Source organism: Labeo rohita, chromosome 2 (genome assembly GCF_022985175.1).
Source record: "Labeo rohita strain BAU-BD-2019 chromosome 2, IGBB_LRoh.1.0, whole genome shotgun sequence".
Lineage (NCBI taxonomy): Eukaryota > Metazoa > Chordata > Actinopteri > Cypriniformes > Cyprinidae > Labeo > Labeo rohita.
The window spans coordinates 16830738-16847159 of record NC_066870.1 but is presented as its reverse complement, the minus strand read 5'-3'; the positions used below and the strand labels follow the sequence as shown (position 1 = coordinate 16847159).

The window sequence follows — 16422 nt, the reverse complement described above, 5'->3', positions numbered from 1 at the left end:
GCTCACTGCGCTGCCGGAAGCGGAAGTGTGTGTGTTCTGTAAACGTTGTACTAGCTTCACGAACCACCACGCAATTTCTACAGCCAACTGTCGGTTAATTTCACAAACTTTTGAGGTGCAACAATTTCATCCGCCAAGATGTTTAACAGAATGACAAGTTTGTGGATGGGTGATGTAAGTATTGTGTCTTTGTTTGTTTTTCTTCGATTATTCAGCGAGTTTGTAGATTAGGAAGCAGCAGCATGTGGGTTTAGCTCGGTGTTACGCAAGTACGGCTAACGAGGCACTCAAATACTAACTAAAGTAGAGACAAAAAACTGAATGTACACCGAATTAGAGTAACCATTTAGCACATTTGTAAATATGACGCTAATTAATCCGTGGTTTGTGTTTTCCTCGTGTTTATTCTCCGCAGGCCTCTCATATTTGCATAAGCGTTTTTGTGTCGTAGTGTAAATAATAAGACAAACTACATATCCGTGTATGATTTAGAGTTGACTCAGAAACTAAACAACAGGATTTAGTGTACTAAACTGTATGTTAAGTCAACTAGTCAACGTCACCGGCTCCCGCGCTGTAAACGGCACGTGACGCAGAACTCTGAACTTTTCCTGTTGTTTGCTTCCATCTGTAAATCATTAATATGTTGTATGTTTAAAATATGCTGACAGGTCATTAATCCCATTATTTGTTTTACAGTTAGACCCATACATGGATGAAAACTTCATCAAGCAAGCTTTCAGCACAATGGGAGAGACCGCCTACGGTGTTAAAATTATTACACATCGAGTTACTGGGTGAGATTACATCGCTAAATGAAGTGCAACAGTTGGGTTTCTGAAGTAAAAGCCCATCAAGCAGATAATTTGTATATTTTTATTTTTTTTTTATTGTATCTTGTGACTATATCTTTAGTTCTCAGAATTATGAAAAAAGTCAATTGTGAAGAAAAAAAGTTAGAATTTCAGGTTTTTATCTTGCAATTCTGACTTTATTTTTTGCAGTTGTGTGTTTATATCATGCAGTTGTAAGAAAAAAAAGTCAACTGTGACTGTATCTTGCAATTCTGACTATAACTCGCAATTGCAAGTTTTTATCTTGCAATTCTGACTTTATTTCTTGGAATTGTGACTTTCTCAGAATTGCAAGCTTATATCTCACTATTCTGACATTGACAAACAATTGCAAGTTTGTATCACACAATTCTGAAAAAAGAAAAAAGTCAGAATTGCAAGATGTAAACTCTCAATTGTGAGAAAAAAACTCAAAATTGTGAGAAGTCACAATTACCTTTTTTATTCTTTATTCAGTGGCGGAAATGGGCTTCCCTAACCCTTTAAGGACAGACCTATCATGCAGGACCACATTACCCATAATTATGCAAAGAAATATTCAAGAGTCAGAGAACTGCAACAAGCAACTCTGTAGCACCTACCCACACCCATGAAGCACTGCGTTTTTTGCAGTAAACATAATATATTGTTTCTACATAATTAACATCTTTAAATCAATTTCAGTTTTATATTTCTTCATTAGTTTTAATATCATTGCTTCATGGCATTGTAGTTAAAGCTGTTAAGTTTGCCATCTTACACTTTTGTCTTTTCCCCTGATTTTCAAATACAATTTTTTGCAAATCCAAATTTGTCATGTATTGCTCTCATAGCAAAAAACAAAAATCAAAAAAAGTCAATCCCTATGGAAATAATGAATGGGGAAGAATAATTCTGGAACAAAAGCATTGAAAAAGTAGGTGGACGGGCACTGTTGTGCTTTATAGACCTGTCAGTAGAATCTAGGCAACATTTTAGATCTGCAGCTTATTTCTTTGCATTAATAATTTCCAGACTCACTTGACATATGTATATTATTGTAATACCATATTTCCATATATTATTATTACAGTGCTTATTTGCCTTTGAGATGAGCCAGATATTTTCCATTGTGTTTGTTAAAAGAAATCATTGAATATTTTCTTCTGTGTTTCCTCAGAGGTTCCGCTGGATACTGCTTTGTGGAGCTGGCAGATGAGGCCAGTGTTGACCGTTGTGTGCAGAGGCTTAATGGGAAGCTGGTTCCAGGATCAAATCCGGTAAGATGCCAAACTTGCACCCATTGAAATGTATAGTTTTGGCATCTATATTTGATTTCAATACATTCATATATATAGATTATAATAGGAAGGCATAACCAGCATGGCCCCCACCTGATATGAGACATTTTAATTATCACTCCATATATTACTAGTGATGGGCGAGTTACAGAGCTCAATTTCTTCCCTAAGGAAGGTGGTTGAGGCCGTTTTTAAAATGACTTTGTTTGAAGCTGGTGAATAAACTCTGTTAGGAACTAGCTGACGAATGGGATAAAGCCAGTACTGGTTGGTGGAGGTATGTGGAAACAATAGCTTCCTTACTCAAATAATATAACTGTATTTGTCAGCGAATTGTCTCCATACTACAGGCAAAGTCATTCGATTTGCTCAATGTTTGTTTGTTTGCATTTCAGCCCAGGAAGTTCAAGCTAAACTATGCAACATATGGAAAAAGGCCAGAGCCTGGGTAAGCACACTTTGCACATTTTAGTTGAGGAGCCAGAAAGTTGCTGCTTTTTTGTACAACCTGTGCAGGTTTCTTTCACTTTACATAGTTTCTTTCTTCCTCAGCCCAGAATTTTCTGTCTTTGTTGGAGATCTCACATCAGATGTGGATGACTACCAGCTTCATCAGTTCTTTCTGAAAAAATTCCCTTCCTGCAAAGGAGCCAAAGTTGTCACTGATCCCTATGGGAACTCCAGGTATGAAATATTTCAGCTGCCAACTCTGTACTGCATAACCTTACTTTCTCTGGCAGTTTGACCTACAGATGAGCTAGTTCAACTAGATGAGGTCTCCTTTACCTTTTATTTTACATATTTCCTATAAGCTTATTTTCAGTCGATACTCTTTACCCTCCCTCTCCTAAAAAGGGCCAGACAATACATGGATGTGATTTGCCGTTGTAACAAATCTGCTAAAACTATTGTTTTCCCCATATAGGGTAAGCAAGAGCAACTCACAATTGAAGTGATGCTACTTCATGTTAAAAGTAAAAGAGAAGTTTCAGTTTTACCATCAAATTAATAATTACTTTCTGAATACATATTGAAATACGCATATACTGCATGATGAGGCGTGTAAAGAGTGAGGGAGCGGGTGCTGATGGTCTAGTTTTCACATGTACAGGGGTTATGGCTTCGTGAAGTTTAGCGACGAGAACGAACAGAAGAAAGCCCTCGAGGAGTTTCAGAACGCATCGGGCCTGGGAGGAAAAGCCATCAGGATAAGCATCGCTGTCAACAAAGGGTACATTTTATTTGAACTTACTTTGTTTGTCATTGATACTTCAAGGATTAGTTCTCTCCCAGAGAAAAAAGAAATCCTGATAATTTACTCACCCCCATATGATCCAAGATGTTCATTTCTGTCTTTGTTTAGTCACAAAGAAATTAGGTTTTTTTGAGGAAAACATTCCAGGATTTTTCTCCATATAGTGGTCTTCAGTGGTGGCCAACGGGTTGAAGGTCCAAACTGCAGTTTCAATCCAGCTCCAAAACACTCTATAGGATCCCAGCCGAGGAATAAGGGTCTTATCTAGCGAAACGATTGGTCATTTTCTAAGAAAAATACAAATTTATGTTTTTTAACCACAAATGCTCATCTTGCACTAGCTTGAATTTACACATTACGAAGCGGAAATTTCAAATGCCCTTTACAAAATAAGGTAAAACAACAATGTCAGATGATTTTGAAATTGGAGGAGAAAATGAGATTAAGTTTTTCACCATTGCCCTGCCTTTTTGAACCAAAGTATTACCGCGCATGACCTTTCCCACGTGATTATGTAATGTGTGAAGACGCGTGTCGCAGAGCTAGTGCAAGATAGGGCTGGGCAATTTTTCAGATTTTATCAATTAATTCGAATGTAATGTTTTGCCGCAATTTAGAGTTTGTTAGAAATCGAGGAATCGTGATTTTGAATAGAAATATTATCAAACGTTAGAATTAGACACTGATATAGTAAACAGAAAAGAACGATCCAAATGCATGTCTGCGCACGCAACTGACCGCTCACGTGTGATGCGCTCATATTACTAGGAATCATTCACACAATGCGCTTTTGTGTTGGCAAAGATGCGACGCGGGCAGTGGAATAGGAAAAACATGCAAGAAGATGGTAGTGAACGTCTCTTAACTTGAACCCGCATTTTTATAATGCCGTTTCATGCATGAGACGCTACAAGAGACACGAGTGCAAGAGTCAAATGTGTCCGTTTACATAGAAAAAATAAAGGAAAAGCAACACAAATAAAAAACTGTGAAGGACTACTACTGTAAAGTCTGATATTTCATGTTTGCATCATGATGACAGACATTTTGAATTTTAGTTACCTTGACTTATTTTTTTTTTAAAGCATTTTCCTCGTATTATTTCTTAACATATAAGAAGTACAAGATGTATTTGTAGCTCATGCATCTTTTCTGCAAAGATTTTTTTTTTTTTAACATTTCACTGCAGTGATTTTTTTTTTTTTTTTTTTATTTTGAACATTTATATCAAGTTGACAACTTCATGTGTTGTATATTTTCAAGTTGACTAATTAAAAATGGTTAAAAAAAAAAAAAAAAAAAAATCAAGAATTGGTCAAACGTTCTGAAAAAAATTTTGATTTAAATTTTTTGCCCTATCGCCCAGCCCTAGTGTTAGACAAGCATTTGTGGTTAAAAATGTATACGTTTTTATCCACTATTTTTTTTTTTAAAGAAAATTATAGATCCAGACCCTTATTTCTCGACTAGGGTCATGTAGACCTCTTTGAAACTGCAATTTGGACCTTCAACCTGTTGGGAACAATAGGACTTTATGGAAATCCTGGAATTTTTCCTCAAAAACCTGAATTTCTTTTCGACTGAAGAAAGACATAAACATCTTGGATGACATCGGGGTAAGTTCTGAAAGTGAAGTAATCCTTTAAGTTTAATGTGATTAGTGAGACTTAGTAATGATATATGTGAATAACCTCACAAATCCACATGAAATCTCACCCTATTTTTTTTTTCTTTTCATTTCAGCAATAAACCAAGCAGTTACCACAACCAGAATAACAGCTACAACACCAACTATCAGCAGCAGTACTATCAACAGCCTTACAACAGTTACTATCCACAGTGGGGCTATGATCAGTACAGCGGTTATAACTATGGCTACAACCCATATGCTACACCTCCTCCAGTTCCACATGGGATGATGGGACCACCCCCACCCATGGGGATGCCCCCATGCCCCCTGACATGCAGGGATCCACAGAGGTATTTTAATAGTGCTTGATGAAGATTTTTAAAAATATAATTGCGAACCATTTCTGTTCTGCAATTTACTTTTTTTTTGTATTGCTCCAGCAGTCACATGATGGGACTGAGGATGTTGAGGAGGACCCTGCTGAAGGTAATATTTCGTAACATTTCTTTTGATTGTTTAAAACCAAATTGATGAGCGAGAACAAACATCTTACTCACCATCTTTGTTCTCCCTCAGACCCAAACCCACAGGTGGATGTGGAGGCGTTAAATAAGCAATACATGGAGCGCAGTGAGGAGCTCTACGATTCGCTCATGGATTGCCACTGGCAGCCATTGGACACTATCACATCTGAAATTTCTATGATGAACGGTTCCTGACTGTCTGAACCAAACATCGTCCGGGATTATTATACTTTGTGAAGGAACATGCCTTTTTATAATACTCCGAGCGAGTTTTTCAGAGAATGTTTTTCTCCTTTTCAGCCTTTTATTTGGAGGGTCATTCAAGCAGGCAAGATGCGTTCTTTGTGTGTCCATCACCTTTTTTCATTTTTTTTCTGAGTTACGTAGTTTTGGTTTTGTTGAACAGGTTTTTTAAAGATGGATGGATAGAAAGAATCTTCTTCAGTACTACTGTCATTTTTAACCAGGAGCTATTCCTATTCTTGCCTTATTAAACTTTTCCATTAGAAATTTGAAGCATGCTTTTTTGTAGGTACAAATCTTGTGTGGTCCAAACAAGCATCTCTTATATACAGCCCTTTTTGTCTGTTGTGAGGTCACTGATTTTTTCATATGTGAAAGCTTTGTTCAAGAGATGTGTTTAGAGATGTTTGCAAAATGAGACAATTGCATAGAAATGTATACCACACCGACCCAGAATTATTTTCTGTCTGTCTTTAAATGACATATGCATTTGGGTTTAAATGAATCACAAGTTTCTTATTTAAGGCTGAGCTTTTCAGAAATTCTGAGTATTTTTGTAATAAAAAAACAAATTGAGATTGTCAAGGATGAACCTAATAAATCAATATGATGTCTCATTTGTGTCTTCATTTGTTTTGTTCATGGTTTTATGTGTGAAACCACTTAAAACTATTGCCAAAGATATTTAAATTTGAATATGACATTTTTGGAATCATTAAAGATAATTTGCTTTCTAGGGTGAAATCTTTCTTAGAATTTACTTAATGTTTCAAACCTGTATGACTTTCCCTGAAATAAAAAGATATTTAGAAAGTCAATGATATAGAAACAGCTGAAAATCATACAAAATGTCAAGGTTTGAGCTTTCCCTTTAATTGGTTAGTGCACCCAAAAATAAAAGTTTTGACATTATTTACTCACCCTCATGTCGTTCCAAACCCGTAAGAACAGATATTTCTGATGAAACCCGAGAGTTTTCGGACCCTGGATAGACAGCAAACGAACTGAAATGTTTATATGGCCCAGAAAAGTGTTAAGGACATCGTTTAAGTAGTCCATGTGACAAAAGTAGTTCAACCATAATGTTACGACGCTATGAGAATACTTCTGTGTGCCAAGAAAAAAAAATGACGACTTTATTTGACAGTTTCTTTTTTCTCTCCACTGCACGTTCACGTGAGTACAACGTCGGATGCGTCGAAGAGAAAAAATAAGTTGCGTTGCTGTCTATCCAGGGTCAGAAAGCTGTCGAATTTGATCAAAAGTATCTTAATTTGTGTTTTGAAGATGAATGAAGGTTTTACGGATTTGGAATGACATGAGGGCAAGTAATTAATTTTTCATTAAAATTTTGATTTCTCATTTTCATTTTTGAGTGAACTTACATTTCTTAACATATTCTCGACCATATTCAACTTTGAATTTCCGGTTTCAGTAAGAATTTAGTAAACATGCATAAATGAAATACATAAAGACCAGCAATTTTGATATGACATTTATCAAATATACATTCATCTTGTACTGACAGAGATTTGCCTGGACATTCTGTGAGTTTCAACAGTATACTGCAGCACCACTATGTATAATTAGTACAAATTGTTTCAAGCTTTAATTGTTTAAGCTTTCTCTAGTTGATCTCTGTAGCATTACTTTCACACAGGGTCTCATATGTCTCATCCTGTTTGCTCTGTGTAGACAAAAGTCCCACCCCTGGCCTTCCAGGGCAGTACCAACTAGGTCCAAGTCGGTACCAACCCTGATACAACACTCGCCAGCTCAAACAACCCAGGGCACCTCCCAAAAGCTGAGTAGGAAACTGTGGGAAGTAAGCCAGCAGGCAGAGAAGCAGGAACACCCAGAGACTCAACAGCAGGACGCAGAACAGGAAGAGGATGCGCAGCGGGGCTCCAGAGGGTCCACCCAGGCTCAGGTAGGGCCCGAACACTGCAGTCTCCTCAGCTAGAAGCAGGCAGCACAGACACAGCAGAAGGGCATCTTCAGATACTTCATAGCCACGCCACAACATGCCAGCGCGGACACAGGCCTCCTTTGTTTCACCTTCATGTAAAAGCAGTAAAGGCTGATCTCCATTGGTCCCTGAAGCCAACTCAAGAGTGGAGCTGAGAGGCTCATAGCAGCTCCCGGTGGCATTTTCCAACAGACAAAGCAGTTTGCGGAAGCCCAGCCACAGTCCACCTGCCACAGCTAGCCGAGAAAGATGTCGCAGGGAAAGCGTGAGTGAGCGACGAACTGAGAAAGACAGGAGGAAGACAAAAGAGCCAACAAAGATGCAGGTCCAGCCCCAACCTGAGCGCAGGAACACCCTAAAAATGAATAGTGAATGAAATATTGCTGCATTAATATTGAGCATAGTGTTTTGTATCCTATATATTTTTTGCACTCAATTGCAAGCATACTGCGGTGGTATCCAAATATGCATACATGCCTTACTATATGTGACCCTGGACCACAAAACAATATTTGGCCGAGATACAACTATTTGAAAATCCTGAATCTGAGGGTGCAAAAAAAAAAAAGGTGTGCAAATTAAATTCTTAGAAATGCATATTACTAATCAAAAATTACATTTTATATATTAACGGTAGGAAATTTACAAAATATCTTCATGCAACATGATCTTTACTTAATGTCCTATTGATTTTTAACATAAAAGAAAAATCTATAATTTTGATCTATACAATGTATTTTTGCCTATTGCTACAAATATACCCGTGTGACTTATGACTGGTTTTGTGGTTCAGGGTCACATACAGAAGCAAAAACTAGTATGTAAAAAAGTAGTATGTCCAATTTAACAGTAGCAGATGAAAAGTATCTGGATGACCTACTGCTTCTGGCCAGATTCTGCAGTACAAAACCAATGGACACTTTACTATTCCATGAGGCCAAGGAAGATGATTTGTAGATCACAACAATGAAAACATGAAGAATGTTCATCCAGATTACTTTCATACTACTGATGACAATCATTTTTATGAGGGCACAAGCCGTGTAATTCACTATTGATCTAAGGGGTTGTCAAATGTGTCCTGGATGCCCCTCACCACTGCACTAATCTAATCTGTGAATAAAGCTCCTGATACTGGTAAAGAAATAATTAAGTAAAATTACATTCAGACATAATACTGTTTTCACATACTGTTTTTCACCTACTATATAGTTGGAAAGAATGCATATTTGGATGCAGCCACAATCTTTATGAGTAAGTCATTGAATTATTCACTCAACTAATAAGTTTAAAAACACTTATTTTTTCAAGAACGCAAGAGAATTAAATCAAGTTAGACTCCATTTTGAATTTAAAGGGAGAGTTCACCCAAAAATTAAAATCCTGTCTACCACTACCACATTCAAAGCCCAGAAAGGTAGTAAGGACATCGATAAACATCAATGTGTCGTGGTACTCTCGTGAACATGTGTCAAAGACTGACATGGAAGCAAAGAAATTGTTGAATAAAAACGTTATTTTTGTTTTCTTTGTACACTAAAAATATTCTCGTAGCTTCATAAAATTACGGTTGAACCACTGATGTCACATATACTATTTTAATGATATCCCTACTACCTTTCTGGGCCTTGAATGTAGTAGTTGTGTTGCAGTCAATGCAGGGTCAGAAAGCTCTCAGATTTCATCAAAAAATCATTTTTTGTGTTCTGAAGATGAACGAATGTCTTACGAGTTTGGAACGACATGCGGGTGAGTAATTAATGACAGAATTGTCAATTTTGGGTAAACGTTCTCTTTAATGTGGACACTGTGAGGGATAGACTTAAAGTGTTTACAATGGCTTACACTGTATGAAGGCCCTAGATTACGTAGTTTTCACAACTCACATCTTCGAAAACTGGTTTATGGAGTTTTTGTGAAAAGTTTATTCCAGAAAGATGTTTTGTCAGCTGAACAATGCATATATTGTTAAGCAACAGTAAAATCCACTGAATGCACTGTACATCTATCCCTCGCAGCCTTGTTTTCATTTCTGTCAAAAATTAAATATGACGCTATCCCGACTAAGGTGTATTACTGTGTTGTTGATTCTGCTTTGACTTTGGAAATATTTTTGTAGATGGAGCAAAATTAGACAACAGTACTGCTCGTATTGTGTCCAAAATGTAAATTATTCAGTATTAACTTATTGGACTGGAAATTATTCAGTATTAACTTATTGGTTGTATAAAGCAACTGTCACACTTGCTGCTGTAGCATAAGGCTCCAAAACAACAGCACTTGTGTGGTATTAATTGAATGTTCATTTGCACAGATTTGATTTGTTCTGTCTTACCTGTAGAGAAAGTGAGTCCTCTTTGCAAAGATACTATAATGGGAAACCCAAAAACTCAGGAGGGGCCCAAACAAAAGCAATGCTGACAGCAACAAATGAAAATGACGTCGAAATGATGTGTTGCCGAGAAGCCCAGCTGCCAGGTCAGTAATGACCACAAGGATAGAGTTCAGAAACATTTGTATTGTTTCCGTAACCATACCAGCAAATTACAGATTATATAGGATAGATAGGTTGTTGTTGTTAAAATCCACTTTCTTTCAGAATCCAACAAGTACTTCCTCAGTGACTGCTGAAATGTGTTGCTTTTGTAAAATTCCCCTGATGTAAATGTTAAAAAATACACAATTTATGCAAGTTTGTGCAATGATCAAAGCAAATGTTGTTTTCACTTAACACTTTGTCCGGAATCAGTTTTTTGGCAATGTATGTTGTAGATATGCTTCTGTAATTACAGTCACATATATTGTTGCATTTAATCCAGGTATAAAAATGGCATGTGCTACTTTAGTAGTTTCCTCTTCTTACACTCTGTGTCCTTTAACCTTCGAGAGATTTTCACGGCCTAGCTTTCCTCTGATGTGTATCCTTCCGGGATCTGCACTGCCCCTTTATGTTCTCGCAGCCAACAACTTCCGTTTACTCCTTGCATCCAAGAGTAAGAAAATCCTGTTCATTCCTGATTTCCATGTTCTCTGTATCTGTGGGTCTCTCTCATTTCTCTAGCAGCACAAATGCTCGAACAGAGGGTCTCTTGCACCTTTCACACGACCCACTCGCTCCCCACCCCCTCAGAACAGAAAAAGAAATGTTGTCGCCTTCTGTAAGTTGGTGTTGGCGGGTGTCATGTTGCAATTAGACAGTTGCGTGCAAAACCGCCTTGTAACTGTATTGTCGTTGATGGACCACATGAACGTTGTTTACAAAACTGGACAGAAATGACAAATGCGAATGAACGTTTCAGCTAGTATGAATTTGATTAATTCCTAAATCTCTTGATAATGACACATTTTGGTTCTCTTTTCAGTGGATGAGCAGAAAGTAGCACTCTGAAAATGTCAGTGGTTCACTGCTGTATAAATGTCACTAAATGCTGCTGTGTACAGTTACTGGGTTGCTTTTCAATTCAGCTGTATTTAGCTCTAACCTTTGTACTGTATCTTCATTCCTCTCTGCTGCTTTCTCCATTCTTAGATTCAGCTGTCGGTGCTGCCTGTCTCTGTCAATCACCAAGTCCCTCTATGGTCTCCACTGTCTGCACCAACTACATTATCTTTTCTGGCTCTGACAAACAGCCGTCTGCTCTCTCTCCCTGCTGTCTTCAATTAGCTCTGTAATGAGATAAATATAGTGTCTTTAGTACGTGTTATATGAACATGTAATGTGTATACACTGTGATGTATTTCTGTAAATGTATTCCTGTCCTATTGTTCTTGGTATAGGCCTAAAATTTAAGGCACATCTACAATTCCTCAATTAAAAGGTTTCATGTAATCATATGGCATTTTTAGTTCATGTTTAAATTGTGAAACTTGTATTAAATGTACAAGGAACCTACAGGCCTATACCTTTGTCAGACCCGTAGTGTACCCATACTGTATATCCTACATCACTTGTAATTTTAACAATTCACCACTTTTAGTTACTGTTTTACTGAGTTTCTGTCTACTGTAAGTGACTTCTAAGGATGTTTCATTAGTTGAACAATGTTGTTAACAGTACAATCCATTTAATTAGCTGTACTTCTCTTACAGCCTTGTGTTTATTCCTGGTACAAATGAAAAATGGCACTGCCCTGACTAAATCTATAGCTCCTGTTATTCAAAGCTCACACTATTATGGTGTAAGCTCCATGTCCATACAAATATTAACATCTTTAGGAAAAAATCTGACCTCTTTAATAATGCAGTGACTACAAAATTTTTTAGAAATCTTCAACCTGATCTTAAAATTGATATCTGTATGACAAAATAAATCTGTACTTACTAGTGGGTTGTCATATAGAGTATAAGCAAGTATAGTTAAACAAGTACACACACACACACACACTTTTGTTTTTGTGAATTGTGGGGACTTTCCACAGACTTCTATAGATTTTATACTGACCAAACGATATTGTCTATCCCCTAACCCAACCCTAACCCTAAACCTACCCCTTACAGTAAACATGTTTGCGTCGTTACACTTTCAGATAAACATCGTTTACTATTTTTAATAATTTTTTAACATTGTGGGGACTGCAGCCCAGGTTTCAGGTTTTACTATCCTTGTGGGGACATTTGGTCCCCACAATGTAGCAAAAACAAGTACACACACACACACACACACACACACACACACTTTTTAATTTAATTGTACACTGCCATTCAAAAGTTTGGGATCAGTAAGACTTGTAATGTTTTTTAAAAATGTCTCTTATGCTCATTAAGTCTAAATTTATTTGATCAAAAATACAGAAAAAAAAAGAATAATATTGCAAAATATTACAATATAAAATAATGGTACCTATTTTAATATACTTTAAAATATGATTTATTCCTGTTATACAAAGCTGAATTTTCATCAGCCATTATTTAATTATCCAGTTCTTTTATCCACTCTGAGTCAGCTTGCATTCATTGTGTTTGACTGTTCACCAGCAGGGGGCGCTTTAAAGGGATTTAAAAATAGCTCTCTTCAACCATGAGCTTCTCATTTGGTATCTTATCCAACGACGCCCCCTGGTTCTTCGGTTGAGGATTCATGAGGATGAAGTTAAATTTCAAGTTGCACTGTATAAAGACACAATATCTGTTAAGATTTTTTTTCTTTCTCTCTTTTAAATAAATCATAATTGAAGTCTGAACAAATTATTCATCTGTAAGATCTCGACTAGATCAGTAAACATGTTCATTTAGCAGAGATTTCATGCTTGCACAGGATGAACAACAGGATCAATAGTCAATTTAATCAAATTACTTTCAGCGTTTAACAGCATGCCTTATTTCTTTCAGCTTACACAAAAATATTAAACCAAAACGTTATAATGAGCTAGAACAATAAATTTCAACAATCATTATTTCTTTTCTGGTTTCTTTGTGTGTTTAGGTGTCAGAATATTTTAAGACTAGAAATGCTTTGTACAAGTAATCATACTGATAGGAATATGTCCCAGGCGTTCACCGACTCTTAAAATGGGCTCTTGGGAATGACTGGAGTCGCTGTGTCATTCTCATAGAATGAGCAGCATGTCTGCTGTTTATCAGCTGTCTTTATATTTTTAAATAGCCACACAATTGTACCTTCAAAACATCCTTTTGTTCTACAATATAATACAACCCATCACATGTTCATCAATTACCAGTTAAATACACTTTAAAAAATGTACCTTTATTGTCTTTGTTCCTTATTCTTAGCCTGTGAACTTTTTAGAATCAATACAGGCAACATTTGCATCATTACAATAATTGTTCTATTATAACTGGCCTGTTTTCACTGTAAACACTCCACTGTTGATCACTACTTATGTTGCAAATCCCGAGGCTCAAATCATTAACAGGATGATTGGAGGCCATTTTCCTTCATAACTACATCTAACCTTTTAATAGGTTCTTCTGATACCCAGATAAAATATGCTTTCTGTTCTCTTGACCGAAGAGCCTAGTCATCCCTGGCACTTATCATTAATCCTCTGCTAAAGCTTTGACTGACATCCAGGGCAGCTGCACGACTGGGTGTGCTTTGTCCCGTCACTGGGCTGAAACAACTGCTAAATCTATACGTCATGCCCAGCATCATACAATCAGTCACGAGGAACTTAAAAGCATACTCGAATACTAACATTTTGAGATAAAAGGATCCAAAATCAAAGAGATTGGTTCAATTTGGTTCATTAAAAGTAGTGTTGACGATCCTGAATGAACACTAAAAGGTCACTTCTATTATATCTAAATGTAACATATTAGTGTATATTTAAAAGAGTAAAAATGTAGTATATATATACCTCAGTGTTAAAAGTTCTTCTACTTCATTCACATAACTTGATGTAGAGCTTTATTAAGAGTTCAGGCAACGTGCTAATATGAGACATTCGCACTATTCGAGCGCTGCTCTTTGTGCTCTCAGACATCCTGTTTATTAAATGGGGGGTCGACATTGTTATGACAACCTGTTATCCTGTTACTTTTTGTTTGGAAATAAACATTACGACTGTTCGACAGCATATATTAGTTGTCTATTGTGTCTGTGTGCTGTTCAAGAAATGGTGTGACTGTGAGACCTCTCAGGAATGAGGAATGCACAATACTCCTATGGCTAATAGCCACCAAATGTATGTTACATGTAGCACCTTGTTATCCCCTGCTTAATGCTGACAGAAACCTTTCAATAACTACTTTTATCACAGCTGTTTCTCGTTGAAGCCAGAATAATGGATATGCTTATATTGTGACTCCTTTTAAGAAAACATAGGTAGGCCTCGTTTTTCTATTTCGGTTTAGTAAAATGTAAGGTTGTGTAGATTAACATTAGTTGATAAAATAGTTAATGTACTAATGTAACTAATAATGAACAATTCTTTTTAGCATTTTAAAATTGTATAATTATTTATTAATTATAAGATATTAAATTTATTGTATTTCTTGGTTAATGTCTTGGTTATTGTTCATTTCTACTTATACTATATTTATAGTGTTTATGTAACAATATATATATATTTATATATATGTTTAAATATGAATATTAACACATTACTTGCTAAAGGGTCAATTCGGATGGATGTCAAGTATTGGTTAAATAACTGTATACCAAAATATAACATAAATACAGTCAACAGATCCAACCCACAGTTTGCTGATATCAGTTTAGCCATAATAAATGTCAGGAACATGCAGTGACAGGAACATGACAAGGTGTTGAAAAGTCTCTGTGGTGAACATACCAAATTGGCTGGGAATCTGCTGCATTAGTGACGTCTCCTGATAATCTTTGCTAACAAGAACCATCAGCACCTCTGTCTGCCGCCATATTCCTGGACACATAAACCATAGCTTCTGATGAAGCCTATCTATTTCAAAATTCACATATATTCCAGTATCAGTACAAAACAATGCATAGACAATGTTATTGCTATTTAGGATGCTTGATTTTGTCCTGTCAAAACAGAATCTTAGTCATGTTTTTAGACCATCTTAAAGAAATTGGGTGCTTGCACTACCATTCAAAAAAGTTTGGTGTAGTTCACCCAAAAATGACAATTCTGTCATTAATTACTCACCCTCATATCGTTCCAAACCCAACAGAGCTTCGTTCATCTTCAGAACACAAATTAAGATACTTTTGATGAAATCCAAAAGCTTTCTGACCCTGCATAGACAGCAATGCAACTGAAACATAGAAAGTTAGTATGGTCATTCCATGAAATCAAACATACATTTAATATAACAACAAATAAATATGCAATTTAAAAACAAAACTATATATATATATATATATATATATATAGCATGAGTGTTTATTTGTTCTATAAAATATAAATAATTTTATTGCTGTCCCCTAATTTCATGTCAGCCCTGTTACCCTCATCAAAAAACCCTTGTAAAATAATGTACATTCAAGTGACATCATTTTCTAGGAGGTTACATCATCTCTCAACCATGATTCCAACATTTAAAACATGTTTCTTTTACGCCTCTGTAATGTTTTATTTTTGATGATTTATGAGGCTTGACCAAGGGGGGACATCATGCAGTGTCAATCCTGTTACCATTTTTAAAATGTAAATTTAAACTTATTTCTTACATTTAATATAATCAATACCTACAAGTAAAATCATTTCAAACTGTACAATATGTGCTTTTGTGAACTTGACTATTAGCTAGCAATTAGCAAATTAGTTTGATACCTGTTACTTTTTAGAGTAACACTTTTTGACGTGGGTAACAGGGATGACATTGATTAGGTTTGACCCTGTTTTTAAAGATTGTCTGTGTAAAATAAATTATTGAGCTAATGCCTATATCTTTCAGTGGCATATAAGTTTTAATTAATCTATAGTATCTAGTAACGCTTGTGTTGGTAACAGGGTTGACAAAAATACCAAAACACGAGGAAGAAAAATAGTCATAAAATAATCAATTACATAGCCTGAGATGACTTAATACAATTTCTTGTCATTTTAAGGTGTTTTCATTTTATGAATATTTAAGAAATACTGATTAAACTTTTTCCAAGTGAAAAAGGCACAGGAATTTTGTGGAATGACCCAGTAAGGACATTGATAAAATAGTCCATGTGACATTAGTGGTTCAACCGTAATGTTATGAAGCTACGACAATAGCTTTGTGTGCAAAGAAAACAAAAATAACAGTTTCTTC

General features: G+C 36.1%; 2 protein-coding genes across 3 annotated transcripts; one reads left to right on the top strand and one right to left on the bottom strand.

Annotated features, from left to right (window-relative positions):
• The first annotated feature begins 14 nt into the window (after positions 1 to 14).
• trnau1apb (tRNA selenocysteine 1 associated protein 1b) lies at positions 15 to 6382 on the top strand. Its single transcript, XM_051131085.1, is given in 10 exon segments — positions 15 to 174; positions 700 to 797; positions 1993 to 2092; positions 2509 to 2561; positions 2666 to 2797; positions 3225 to 3344; positions 5112 to 5317; positions 5320 to 5348; positions 5442 to 5484; positions 5575 to 6382. Coding segments are annotated over 10 exon segments (960 nt in total). The 5' UTR covers positions 15 to 138; the 3' UTR covers positions 5718 to 6382.
• Positions 6383 to 7280: 898 nt separating this feature from the next.
• fitm1l (fat storage inducing transmembrane protein 1, like) lies at positions 7281 to 15437 on the bottom strand. Of its 2 annotated transcripts, XM_051126106.1 has the most exons (4): positions 15324 to 15437; positions 14988 to 15077; positions 11217 to 11400; positions 7281 to 8089 (listed from the first exon to the last, which is right to left on the bottom strand). In XM_051126106.1, the coding sequence occupies exons 3-4, from the start codon at positions 11255 to 11257 to the stop codon at positions 7393 to 7395; spliced, it is 738 nt and encodes a 245-aa protein (XP_050982063.1). In that variant the 5' UTR covers positions 11258 to 11400; positions 14988 to 15077; positions 15324 to 15437; the 3' UTR covers positions 7281 to 7392. The 2 variants fall into 2 exon arrangements, with proteins under 2 accessions (XP_050982063.1, XP_050982055.1); XM_051126098.1 differs by lacking the exons at positions 11217 to 11400; positions 14988 to 15077; positions 15324 to 15437 and adding an exon at positions 10070 to 11120.
• Between the last annotated feature and the right edge of the window lie 985 nt (positions 15438 to 16422).

Bases quoted from the DNA above. Each gene is read 5' to 3' on its own strand.
- fitm1l (XM_051126098.1), bottom strand. From the start codon at position 10,269: ATGGTTACGGAAACAATACAAATGTTTCTGAACTCTATCCTTGTGGTC. The intron at 8,090-10,069 runs GTAAGACAGAAC...ATTCATTTTTAG, and splicing joins AGGACTCACTTTCTCTACAG to GGTGTTCCTGCGCTCAGGTT.